Raw genomic sequence first — 14386 nt, forward strand, 5'->3', positions numbered from 1 at the left:
GGCTTCCGCCGCACCCCAAGGCGAAACCATTGTAGTTTTTGTCACAGCCCAAAGAAAAAGTATAATATCCCTTTGTTGCTGCAGCAGTGCCTCTATGGGAATTAGTGCCGCTTGAGCTCATTGATCTATCTATTGTGGAGTATTTATTTATTTTAGCCACCAATTGTTGGTATTTTGGCATGAGTTTCAAGTTCAGACATCAATCTGTGATGCCGCACTGCAAGGGGGATGATGTCCCGGTGGCTACACACAAATTCTCCTCAACACACACATACTGTTCCTGTTTTACATTTTCTTCAAGTTGCAGGAATATGTTTATGTGTGGGTGGCAGGATAGAATAGGACGGATTGGGTTTGTGTCTGTAACCCCTCTGTCTCCCAGGCCTGATTCTGTCTACCCAGCGGCCACCCTGCGCTCATTAATATGCCTTCATTTTCTCTGACCTTTCATTTGGACTTGAGCTTGATTTAATTAAACCCAGAGATACATGCACAAGGAAAAGAAGATAAACCGTGCCGGCACCGGGGCAGCAAACAATCACCGATAAGAGATTGTGTATCTTTTTGGATGACAAGTATTTATTCCTGCTTAGTGATGTAAAAAGGATTCATCAGGGGCTGTTATCGCTGAGCACAAAGAGATTTTCAGCCTGTGTAATTATACACACGTAGGGCCAATATTTGCACAGCCACTTCTAGGTCAACACAGACTACCTGTTCCTTGGCTTATGTCATAGTGGATTGTGGGGGGCGGAAAAGACGTCCGATCTCAGTGACGGCCTGGGAACCGTAATCCGCACTTGTTACCAAATCCTCACATCTGGACTATTTGCATTTTAATGCAACTGTCAGATTAGTAGGGCGCTGTTTGTGTGAAACCGCAGGAGTGTGACCGCCCAGGGAGTTCGACGGGGCTTCATGAATGTTCCGTCACACCGCTCGATCCCATTCCGCCGCCTTACGGCACCATTGCCAGCCAAAATCAGCCCCTAATTAGGTGATGTTATTTAATTAAGATGGCCCTGTGTGTGGTGCATACATTAATCAAGGCTAATTTGGAGGAAAAGAGGACGTAAAGTGTGTGAACATAGAAGGAGAGAGGGGAGTTGGGAAGTTTGAGTGGATCTAATGAAGACTTGGGAGTAGGGCACCGGCGATTGAAGTGATGTTCTGTTGAAATGTTATGAACAATTAATTTCTTGTCTGCAGAGATGACTCTGTTGTAGGTTGAAAGTATACATCCAGCCCATGTGACAAGACAGAACATGACATTGGGTGATCAGGAACAGCAGAAGATTTTCTCAATATCTTGGAACAAACTAGGAATCCCAATAAATAATTCACCATTCATGAACTCTGTTTAAAGAAACGGCAAACAGACTTGAAATTATTTGTAAAAGTCTATTTAAATAAAATAAAATGAAGCCATTTCTCCAAAAGAAACTTTAAAAAGTCAGACTGCAGTTTGCAAAAGCACACAAGGACTAAGGACAAACTGGGATGATTGTAAGCCTGGGGACGCCATCCCAACTGTGAAGTATGGGGGAAGTATGATGGTATTCATCATATCGTGGGGTTGTATTGCTGCAGGAGGAAATGGTGCACTTCATAAAGTAGATGGTATCATGAGAAAAGAACATTATGTGGACATATTGAAGCAAGATGTAAAGACAACAGTCAGAAAGTTCAAGCTTGGGGGTTAATGGGTGTTCCAAATGGACGATGACCAAACAACCAGAGTAGCTGTATGCTTTACACAGACAATTGGTGTTAACTGCCTCCTACCTTTATTTTCTACTTTAAATAATAATTAACTTCTTTGCAAAGAGCCACCCGGTACAAATGCGACAACATTTGAAAGGTTCTTAAAGTGTCCATCAGATAAACCACCACAATGATTTTGAGAGAGTTGTTTACACTGTCCCTCTCAGGTTAGCAATTAGCTTTAGACTTCAAGTCCTACTAGTGTTACCAGCTTAGCAACGTTTATTATTTTTTCAAAAAGCACCTAGCAACAAATTCGATAACTTTTTCTGGTACATTGAATTCCAATTCAACAATACCTTATTAATATCAAAGGTAAATTTAATTGAAAACTGACCTGTAAGCATATAGACTTTTTTTTTTTTTTACCTCGTTTCTCAACAAGCTGGAGGTGTGGCAATGGGCTCTTCCCCCATCCCAAAACACTCACAGGTAGACCAGTCTTCTCACAGCAGTCCTTCCCAGCTGCAGTCCAAGCAGACAGTCACTTTTTCACTGGCTATTGTTGTTGTGCTTCTGGACTTCTAAGTGGACCACAAAGTTATGAAGCCAAATAAAAAAGAAACAAAAAAACCCCTAAAACTCCAGGAAGGACAACCTAAAAGCTACTTTCTCTTATTAGAAGTTGGCAGTACTCGGTGCAACTAATCTGGATTTATAAGAAATAAGGCTTCTGTTTAGTGGTTGTAATCTTTTAGCAGAACCTTACTCCAAACATCCCAAACTATACTTAAAGCTCTTTGATTCGTATTCTTGTGATTCATTTCCGAAATGCAGATCTGTCGGCATGGGAGGGAAGAGCTGTAAGCTGAACGATGGATTGTGGGCTGCAGAGAGTGGAAGCGTTTAATGAGGAGCAGAGAGTGTTGGATGTGGCATTTTGACTGCAGTGCTCGCCTGAGCGGGATTAGACCCCACTGTATAAGTGTATTTGTCTTTGTTTGGATGATCCTTTGTGCTGCATGTGTGCTGGTCCCTCCTCGTCTGTCTGTTTGCTTGTCTGGCGCTAAGCTGGGCTAATGCCATGGACAAAGGGCTAAATAAATAGCATGTTGCGGTATTCACATGCCTCCTGTTGCACTGCTCCCTACACAAGGGACGTGCTTCCAACAGTGATTCCTGTGAGCTGCCCTTTATTTTTATTTTTTTTGTGTGTGTGACATGGGTGAATAACACGCTGTTAGCTTAGAAACGTGGCAGATTTGTGTCATTTTTGCTGTGCTGCTTTTATCTCATCGTAAACAAGCTGTCATGTTGGTTAGAATCTTTGCTTGGATCCGTTTTTGTGTACTTTCTTACACCAATTGCTGAACCACTTTAAGCTCTAAGGTCCACAGTGGCTTTGTATGTTGTTGTTTTTTTTATTTTATGTTATATTAGTTTCACCATATGTTCAAAAAAAGAAACAGCATTTATTCTGTAGGTGAATGGTGTCTATTCAGTATGTTTTTTAATGTTTGTGTTTATGCAACAAGCTCAAGGGCCTACAGAGCAACAATCACAACACAGAGCTGGCTGGCTTGTTTTCTTTTTCTTTCCTTCTTTTTTTTATTTTTAATAAATCGCTGTCTAGGACGCTGCTGCTGGACAGATGGCTGCGAGCTGCAGTCCTCTACCGCGTCCACATCTTCTCCCAGGATAAAAACTGTTTTCTCCAGTTCTAAAATCCACACTCGTGCTCTGCGTCTTGTTCGTGTTAAATTTAAACCATCGGCACTACAAGCATTACAAATGCCCCCACTCAGTCGTTTGTAATCGTACGCACGGGCCGCGTTATTGATGGTCTGTCCTGACCTTTTGCAGGGCGCTCTATTAATAAAAAAAAAATAAACACACGATCATAGCGCGACAATAAAAATAAATCACTAGTTACGCCCCTCAATTGAGTGTTTTTAATTTCCGTCTCGTACCGATATGAAAATTGATTGCAGGTTGCAAACCCACAGTACATCTTTAGCACAGCTCGCGCCCACGCGTTCTTTCTACGCTCACGTCCGGCTGTTTTTAGTTTTTTTTTTTTTTCACACTCCTACACATCCACGTTACGTTTGGTGTGGGAAAATGACTCATCACTGTGGCCTCCGCGTTTGATGAGGGATTAGTTGAAAGTCTTCCACTTAAAGAAGTCATTTGCTCTTCACTGGAAGAGACTCGAGTGACATATGAAGCAGGGAAGTACGGGCTTTTCTCTTGGTTTTCCTGCTTTGTCCTGGGATAGAAATGATCAACATCAGTGAATACAGGATACTAAATAGCCTGATTTATAAAAGAAAGTTGCCTTCATGCAACTAACTGTACAACCTTGGCAGCAGAGGAAAAAAATAAAAGTTTTACATTCATGTTTTTTAAATTTATGTATTTTAAAGGGGCAAGCACAAAATCGACATTTTGAGTTTACCTCATCAAAAAATATACCTGCAGTGTTGCTTTGATTCTTTTGTGCATGTTTGATAAATTGCTTAAACTACTCACAGAGCAGCCCTCTCCCATGACTCCCCCACTCTGCTCCTTCAGACTAGCCAGCAGCAATTAGCAAACACCTTGTGAGTTCATTTTACAAGCTACATCTCAGTGAAATGCTGGTAAAAAACGCTGAAGGGCTAATAGAGGAGTGCTGTTCTAATGACTTCCTGAAGGCGGAGTTTCAGAAAGAGCAAGTTTTTAAAGAGACATAATTCCAATTTAAAGGCATTAAATGGCAAAATCAAATTTCTTTTAAGTCATATTTGATAGACACAGCACTTTTATAAATGGCACTATGTGCCTAGAAAATATATAATACTGCGCCTTTAAACCATGTGGTGCAGAGAATACCTTTATGAACAATGGTTTTATATGTTAGAGAATATTGCAAATGATCGTCTATCTATCTGTTTATGTGACCGGACAATCAGCCACTGGCATCTTTTGGAAGTAATATACGCTCAGGAAAACCAGCCGGTCTTGGTTCTTGACACTTCAAAAAGCCCTCTGCTGCCCGTATCCATACAGCTGCTGACCATGCTGGACTTCCTGGCAACAGAGATTTAGGAGGGAGCTAGTAAACTGATTGGGACTCTGCCATTCAAGCTTGAACAGAGCCATGCCAGCTGGATGGGATGCATCTATCCATATGCAGATCAAGTACATCAAATTCCCAAAACACTGCAGTTGAATGTAGTGATATTAGAGCAAAACTTGCAGGTAGAGTTGTTGGGTTTTTTTTTTCTTCTTCTAATGATGCGATCACCTTAATATAAAAAACAATCTATATTTTTTTCCTATTTAAAATAAAGTGACCAGTAGACCAGTTTAGGTGTATGCTGGTTAAACTACAATTTTACTGAATGCAGTTTTCTGTCTCATCACAGATTTGTATGAAGCCTGACCTGCTGATTAAGATTTTGACCGATACAAATTAACAACGCATGTGCAGTCGTAACCTGTCAATCAGCCACTTCTCACTTCTCGGCAGATCAAAAGTGGACAGTAGCTTTGCTAAGGCAGATATATCTGATGTAGCTGATGTATCAGCCCACCGGTTTATTGGTGCACACCTGATTCTCGAGAGTTCCGCCAAGAGTTTCTGTGTCCGCCATTTTTTGTAGGAAATCTATGCTTTTGTTTGTTCCTATGCAAGATGTATTGCTTGCAAACCATCCTTTAAGATTTTATTTTATTTTTTCGGAGGAAATGATATCTTAGGAGATGAAACAGTCACTCCAACAACAGGATAGCTGGTTTTATTACCACTGGAGGAAAAGCTAAGATTGGTTGTTGTAGCAAAAGCCTGGAAAGTCTGAAAAGAACTGGAGAAATACTATTCATTTTTGGAACTAACATTTCAAATAACGTTTCAGAATAAATGTTTGGAAGGACTTTGTAAGGCAGACTGTGGTTCTTAAGGTTGCCTTAGCAGGGATACTTTCTTTGTGAAGTCTAATAATAAAGTTGCTACAGTATTTCTGAAAATCACAGCATCACACCAGAAAAATTATAGGTTTGAGTGAGTAACAGAGCTGGACAATAGGCAGTGCTGTATTGGAATTGCCATCACAATAATATTGCATAGAATATCACAATCACAAAGGAGAGCTTGGAATGCAATATTAGGTAAGTTGAAGTGTTTAAGCTGGCCAAGTATTGTATTTGGCCAGCTGAATGGACTTTTATTGCTCTATATATTCACGCCTGATATAGATATATGCTGATATGATATATCTAACTGATTTGGGGTTACTTAAGTGTGTAACTTACAACAAAATCATAATGATCTCAACTGTTCACCTGTGGGTAGATTAGCAGCGATCACTTTGGTTTCTGTTCCTTTTAGCGTGTGTTATGGTTTCTCCTCATCTGACCACACACCTGCTAAAGTCACAGGAAATAATCACACACCTGCACAAAATGTTCTTAGTATTTCTGAACCCTTTTTTCTTACCCCACCAAAAACGGCTTCACAAACCCTGAAAGTGTATTTAAAGTGCTCTGTCACCAAAATCCTAGGTTTGGCAACAGCTTTTAAATACCATTGCAACATTAATACAGATAACATTCGACATTCGATTATCATTCGGCTCATTATTATTTCTTCTGTGCTGTTAAAAACTAAAAATTAAGAATTTCAGCTTTTTTGTTTGTCTTTTTACTTGTTCTACTTGGATTTTTAAACCATCCTGTTTCCTCTAATCTAACTTTATAAAGTCAGCATCCTCTAGCAGCCTCTGCCTTCCCCTTTTGCTGTTTTCTTTTTTCTCCTTTGGTGGTGTCTGTTTTCGCGTGCTGTTGTCCACGGCACAAGTGATGTCATGTTAAAAGCTTTAAGTAAAGTATTTTTTTTAAAAGCAAGAATTAATTGCCTGTGCGGGATTTTGCTGCAGATATGAGCATCTGTACAAGCAAACTGTAGTTGGACAGATAGATTAGAGGTCGTTTTCTTGCTATTCAAGAGCAAGAAAGTTGAAAATGCATTACCAGGTCCAGAGTGTTGGGAGCTAGAAAACAACACAGGAGCAGAGATGAACAGAGAAAACACCTACAAAAGTAGATTTGACCAATTTCCAACCTGACTGGTCAGTCTGAGGCATTCCATTTTTTTTTTCCAGTCAGTAAATACCTAAGTGCTAACAAGCATAAACACTCAAAAGTAGCTTTTCAATATCAGTGAAGCGCTTAAAAGATGAACTCAAAGGAAGCACAAAAGGTGTAAAAAGCTTTTTAAGACGACGCTGTACTTTCTGTGGGTCAATAAATATTGAACGCTTGCGTCACGAAGGCCAAAAACTCTTGAAATCTTTGCACTCTGGTTATTATAGTTTTCAAATCGTAATTTGCGGAAACCGGTATCAACTCGAATCCAAAACTAAAAATCTAAGCTAAACTCTGGACGTTGGGAATCGATGCATTTCACATGTAAGTGAAGATAATATAGAGACTGACGTGCTTTTGATGACGTGCACATGCTGCCGGGTTCGATATAATCAGGTAAACAAGTGGATGTGAGAAATAACCATGAGACCCAAGGAGAGGATTGATTTTGAGTGCAAGCTGGCGGACTGGCTGGGAAACGGGGAGCAGGTGGTGAAATGGGAAAGAGGAAAAACAAGGGTACCTGAGGACATTTAGTTTCTGACGAGGACTACAGTAAGAAGGCGAGAAGCAAGACACCCACTGAATAACTAAAAGATGAACTAACAGAAACCTTGTAAACCTAGAGAACAAAATTAATTGCACCAGAACACAGAGTGACCTTCGGGGTAAGTGGAAAAACCGAAGCGCCAGAACCTGTCCGACTCGGACCGAGACGGGTATGCTGTTCCACAGATTTTAGAAATACTTTCAGCATGCCCCCCAAACTGTACCTTCACACCATTGCATACATTATGCCAGAAAATGTAACAACTTGTCATTGAAACGTTTCCTTTCCCTCTCCACCTCATTCCGGTTTCAGCCCGCAGTTCAAAATAAAGCATAACACAAATAGCCGGGGAAACCGCAGGATGCCTTCTCCGAGTGCACAACGTGTCAAACCTTGAAGTAGATGTGCTACAGCACCATAAGACCACACCGGGGTCAGCTAGGACTGAGGCTGCAGCTCACACCGCCTCGCTAGAGTTGGACAACCGATTTTGATCCAAAAAAAAAAAAATCCCTGGTCTGATGTAGGGATTCACAGATGTGAAAATTGGAGCTGATATCCAAAATGAATATCGCTGTTATGGAACCAATATTTACACACACACACACGTACACCCCCCCCCACACACACACACACAAACACCCCCCCCCACATATATATATATATATATATATATATATATATATATATATATATATATATATATATATACGTATATACTGTATAACGACCACATGCTTCTCTGCTTCGGTCAACCTCCCCATAATCCTGCGCTGCATCACGATCGCTGGTGTATCGACACTAGTGCCCTGAGAACGACGCTTCAGTTTCAGATGGCGGCACATTGCTACTGTTTGTCCTCTCAGTTACTCAGAAGGATTTAAAGATGAATCTGAATAACTCTATTTCACTTACACTTGTGCTATCAAGCACTGTCTTGATGCACCGCCATGATTAAACAATGCTGCAGTCAGCACCTTATGGTGCTTGCCACCAGGGGCCAAACACAAAAGGGACAATTAATATTTTCTCATTTAAACTCTAGCAAGTAAGTAAAGTTTACTTATAAAGCACTTTTCACAGACACAAAATCACAAAGCGTTACACAATAAAAATAGTTGAAATAGTAGACACCACTTCAGACAGCTTATTAATCAGAGAAGAGATCTTAGGATTGAAGTGATGCTAGGGAGGCCTTCCAACCTCAAAACGTCCGAATACTATTAGCGTCAGGAAAAAAGCAGGTCAGCAACTTGGCAGCAAATTTTTTGGTGGAATTAATTCATCCGAATGCTTTGCATCCTTTGTGAAATTCTCTATATAACAAAAGATTTTATGTTGTGAATGCTGCATAGAGGCTTTTAAACTCACGACGACAGTGGAAAAGGAAGGGCTTGATATAATGTTGTATATAAAACCGCCTGGAGAAATTTAGGAGTGATGTACTTAATCAGCAGTAGTTCTAATAACTTATTTGGTTGATTCTGGGGTGGGAAATGGAGCTATCGGCCTTTAAGTCATCTTTAGAGATGGCAAAGCGATATTAAAAAAGGTCTTTATTGGCAGCTTTATGTTTCCTGGTAAGCACTGTTGTAAAATTCTTGCTGTGTTAGGTACCGTAGTGCACAGGAAAGAGACAGGCAATGCATTTCAATGTGGAGCCAGCCAAGGTCGCAATTTAATGTTCTGAATGAGTTCAGCTTTTTACAGGGCAGAGGAGGTCACTCAGTCGCTACAGTCACTAAATCACTGCAAGTCTGTGACAGAGAAAACAGGTTTATAAAAGCTGGGATGCCACATATGCCCAAAGAGACTGTGGGGGGGGGGGAAAAAATCTATAAATATATATTTATATAATAAGGCAATTTTATGACTCAGAGCATTGAAAGCTCTCTTAGCATTAAATTTGAAATCCTTTATCTTCAACAAAATTGAGTAGATAAAACTGAACAAAAGGAGGGGAAAAAAGGGTTTGCAGATTTTAACAATGTAATGTTAAAATTCATTTAATAAAAAAAATCGTGTAAGGGGTAAGACCATTATTATTTCTCGAAATATTTTGTGTTGTATTCAAATGTTAATATTTTATGAATAGTATGAAAACAAAGCAAATCAAGAAGTACATCTTTTAAAACTTTCTGAGATGAATTAATCACATCACAGTTTCAGCTGTGTCGCTTCCAACCAAGCTAATCTAAAATGCATTAAATCTTTTTTTTTTTTTGTAATATTCTAAAAAAAATCAAAGCGCTTCAGTTCTAATCCGACGGAGGTCACTTTCTAAACTCCGTAGCTCCACGTCCTCTTGCATCGTGTCAGTCCTCACTTTTATGACGGAACAGGACGAGACACAAAGGCATCGAGCGTCCTTGAACATAATGTCCGAACAAGTGTGGGAGACCTGATAAAATTCCTCCGAGGGGTCAGAGCCGCCCGAGTCGGCCGCGCTGGCCCCCGCATAGCAACCGACTCCGAGATTAAGCCACGGGAACCATTTAGAGCTGATTATTCATGGTGCTACTGTACTGATGTTTCATGACACCGAAATCTCTCATTAGGTCATCCAGCTCTAAAGGCCATTAAATTTTCAGTCGGCATGAATAACTCAGAAGTGCTCTGCCTCTGATCATGCGGTACGAAGAGGCCCCTCCACCCCCCGTTCCTCAAACTCATCATAGGTGCTCTGAAAAGCAGAGGGGGAGACGATATTAAAACCCCTCTCTGACTGTTGGAGTAACATTTGGTCAATTAAATATGCGAGAAGGGCAGCGGGGTATTTATTTATTTTTTTTAAGATTTAAAGGCATCGCGTGTGGTGCCAGACAGCATTTTCAAAAGTATCGATTAGAATTGTGCTGCGGGTAAATGACTCCCAACGGGATCTCCTTGGAAACTGGAGCGGAGCCAACCCACTGTGTGTCTAACCGACTTAATGCAGATATAAATCGCCATTCCAATCAAGGCCGTTTTTATTTGCTGGCTTAACCGAGGCTATGCGTCACCTGCAGGGCTGCACATTTTGGTCGATAAGATCCTGTCAAATACGCTTAGACGTGTGCTGCGGAAATGACACTTGACTTATGTTTTCGGAGGAGAAGATTTCTCCCCCCCCATGTTTTGAGGTGAACTTTAGGGATGTTTTGAGTATTGGATGATTATATGCTCAAAACATTTCAGATCATGACGCGGTGTCATGATTTGAAAATCCATGAGCCTCGATTAAAAACGTAATGGATTTAGTGCCTTATACATGTTTACATTCTGTACTTGGTATGAATAAACATTTGTAATGTGCATTTGTTTTCCTTTTCCACTCTGTTGGTTGATTAAATTTCGCACATCACAATTTTTTAATACTCCTCTTCCAGAAAAAATGTTCCATGAGGAGAAAGGAAACAAAACAAAACTTGAATTTCAATCTTTTTTTCTTTTTTTTTACTTTTATGTGACATTTGTTGTTGAGAGAAAATTAAAATTCTATCTGACTTTTTTATCTTCTTGCCTTTCATTGAATTCTGCAGGTCATGGTTGAGAGACGAGGAGCAAAGAAAACCATTAGAGGCTAATTTGCAGTTTGCTAATTAGCCTCAAAAAGTTCAGTCATGAGACCAACATTGAACTTTTTGACCTACATTTAGAACTACTTTTTGTGGTGGAAGGTGACAGCATCATGCTGTGGTAAACTTGGTCAGATTTGTTCAGCTAAATTCCACCTACCTCACAACCCCACACTTCTTTGTTTGGGTCCATCAATTAAAAAAAACAATGTGTGTTCACTTTTTCCTACTCCTTTTCAAACTGAAAAATAGTGGTAAGCTAATTATTTTTGGAAACTCATACACATGCACTTCTATTGATTGCTTGCTTTCTTGTTTTTGAAAACTTGTTTGAAATACATAAAATCCAAAAAAAAAAACAGTATATCACATTAACACGATACATTTGTCATAATGTGACAAACATCAACAGGTTGGTCAGTGCAGTGTATGCCTTGTGCGATGAAACAAGATTTATACTTGCTGAGGAGATTTTCTCCACATTTCAGGTGAGAACAGCTTGCCAGAATGTGGTTATAATAACTCTATTCTGCCTGTGCCACTTGCATAATGCACTACTGGCATTAATAATAATAATAAAAATTAATTAATTCCACTCCATCAGTGAATATATGTAGTCTCCACTGTGTTCCAGCAACTGAGTAAGAAAACAACAAACCAGGAATAAAATGGGGGGGAAGAACCATCATGTGGAAGCATAAGTTCTGGAAATAAGCTCTGATTGTAGCCAAGATTTTTGCCAAAGCTTTGAGTGCAATGAGGAATCATTTCAGTGTTCGCTCGCGGCCACAAAATGACCTCGAAAAACAAAGATGAATGGAACCATTGACTTCAAATATGACCTCTTGAAAGCACGGCCCGAGCTTCCATCCATCGTCATCTATTATATTCGCGAGTGTGACCTGCTGGGGCGGCGGGAGGAGCAGGGTGGGTTTGGGGGGTTTATTAGGCTGGCGCCCACCTGTTCTCCTTCAGCTTCTAAGACACTAGCTGCCAGAAGATCAAACAGGGCTCGTCGCCCCCCCCCACGTCCCTCCGCACATCCCTCCTCTTCCTCTCCTCTCCCTGGCAAGTTCCATATAGAAAAGGCGACTGACCCACTTTCCCTCCCTCCTGAGCTATTACCTGGAGAAAATGGAGTGATGTAGCATGGGATGTGTGCGTTGGGTGGGTGGGTTTGCGAGACTGAACAAAAAGCGGCTCATCTTCTCCAGCCGCACAGACCTGAAGGAGTAGCTGGGTCTCCGAAGAAAGCGTGTCGTTTGCCTATCGGACGCCACGCCGCGGGAGGTTGTTTTCTCTAATGGGGGTTTGCATGTGCGGCGGCGGACGCTAACTTCTCGTTGATCTAAAATAAACCAGACACGAGACAAATACGGCAAACAAATGAATAATTTGCCAAAGGCCGCAGAAGCAAACGAGAGTAGAAATATAGCACAAATTCCTCCGCATTGAGGTAAATTGCTTACAATCCTGGGGGCTTTGTGCGAGGCAGAGCCAGCACTCATTGTTTTCTTCAGGATTAGGTTTATATTGATTGACCATCATGACCGGCATCATGATACTTAGAGGCAGAGAACAATTTTTCTTGTTCTCATTTTCCGTGACAGTGCTCTTACCTTCTTCTTCATCTTCTTCTCTTCTTCTACGCTCCAAAGAATACGCAGCATTCATTATGTCCTGACTAAGTCTCTTCTTCTTTTGTGCTCGCAGGCCTCACATGGTTACAGAATATATGGGCATCAGGAATGAGAGCTTTATGAAGATTGCTGCAGTGGGGACGTGGATGGGAGATTTTGTGACAGCCTGGATGGTAAGAATGGAGTTATTAGGCTTACGGGACTCAAAACCTAAACAATCATTCCAATTACTTACAGGATTGAATTGGTAAGTGGGGATAACCCGAATGGTTTTTGTGATCCGGAGTGACCTTATTTTGTCCTGATCAACATTTTCACCAGCTCTACCAGGGCTCCAGATTAACTTTTTGCCTGGTTTCACTGGCAGGCTTTCTTATTTAGGTGCACCTGTCATTTGTCAGTGACAGTACTGTAAAGATGGATGTAACAATGTGAAAACCGTGTGTTTGTGATTATGGACCACAAATGAAATTGTGGGTGGCTGTGTTCCTCAGCCCCGTTTGTGTACTATTTAATTGAAATATGAACTGTTAGTTGTGCACATAAACAGCTGTGAAGGAGTCAAATTGAATCTAAACCCAGGTTTTGTACAGATACGTCGTCCAATTAAAAATTAACATTTTAAATTTTAACATCAGCGGGCCTCGTTTTTGAGTTTTATGGTATGGCGCCTTTTGCTTTCCAATATAAATTAAAACACAACATAGTTCCAGAATCAGACTTTCTTTGAGCTCACTTTGATGAAATTTCCTGCCACAGGTAAGGTGCTCGCGACAGTTAGCAACACCACAAACCCTAATTTCAGTAAATCAAACTTTGGCCTTTAAGTCTATGACCCCCGCCCCCCTCCTCCCAAAAAAAAAAAAAATTTTAACATCTTTGTAAATTTTCTGTTCTCTTCGTAATAACAGATCCAAGATCGTATTAAGATGTTTTTATTAATGGTCGGACTTGGCGGGTGGGGCTTGGAACGCCTTGATAACTGCTAATGAACAGAAACACGGTCGGATGTACCCGCTACATCTGAACAGCATTCCGCAGTAATTTAGTCCAGGCTGTGACTCCCCAGAGGATCTCAAAGATTTGAGAGGGGTGGGGGGGGGTCAGGGAAAACAATAGAGGGACGGGGCACATTGCAGGAGGAACGCACCTCTGTTCATTATTCAACATGAAAGAGGAGAGGAGCTCCAGCGGGAGTGGGCCTCCTCTGCTGGGAGGAGTGGGGTTCACAGCCGAGACAACCTGCCAACCTCCCTCACCCGTCGCATTAGTATTCCAAGGTACATACTTTAGAGGGAGAGAAAGTGTTGGAGTAGGAAGGAGGAAACGGGTGAAAGGGGAAGAAGGGCGAAATGGAAGAGGAAGGTGATTACGGATGCACAGCTTTGTGCGACGGAGAAAATCTTATGCAACGACAAAAGTGCTGACGCCAGAAATTATTCACCAAGTGTTTTTTTTAAATTATTATTAATTTTATTAACTCAATGAAGCACTCTGAACAACACCTCTTCGTTTCCTCCACAGAGCAGAGTACGCTCACTCCTAGAGTGAAAGAAGAGCGAGAATCACCTCCCATTTCCCTGGTTGAAATCTTTTCCTCCAGCACGAGCTTTACAATCTGCTGTGAGGCGCTTTATTGAATTGACCTTGACTGGTGCAGCTCTGCAGAAAGAATAATGTTGATTTGTGCATTAAAAGCATCCTGAGACAACTCTCCACCCAATAAAAATATCTTATGATTTAAAGGATTTTCGTCCATCTGCTCATAAACTGATGCCGTCAGCTGTCGTTCATATAGTAACTCCAGT

General features: G+C 41.0%; 1 protein-coding gene across 4 annotated transcripts in view; it reads left to right on the forward strand.

The window, feature by feature from the left end:
• tmem117 (transmembrane protein 117) overlaps positions 1-14386 on the forward strand; it is a 50785-nt gene that overhangs the window by 22220 nt on the left and 14179 nt on the right. For all 4 annotated transcript variants that reach the window (XM_032548490.1, XM_032548497.1, XM_032548506.1 and 1 more), the window contains one exon: positions 12652-12751. In XM_032548490.1, coding sequence (XP_032404381.1) covers positions 12652-12751 — 100 coding nt within the window. The remainder of the gene's footprint in view (positions 1-12651; positions 12752-14386) is intronic.

This window comes from Xiphophorus hellerii, chromosome 2, assembly GCF_003331165.1.
Source record: "Xiphophorus hellerii strain 12219 chromosome 2, Xiphophorus_hellerii-4.1, whole genome shotgun sequence".
Classification (NCBI taxonomy): domain Eukaryota; kingdom Metazoa; phylum Chordata; class Actinopteri; order Cyprinodontiformes; family Poeciliidae; genus Xiphophorus; species Xiphophorus hellerii.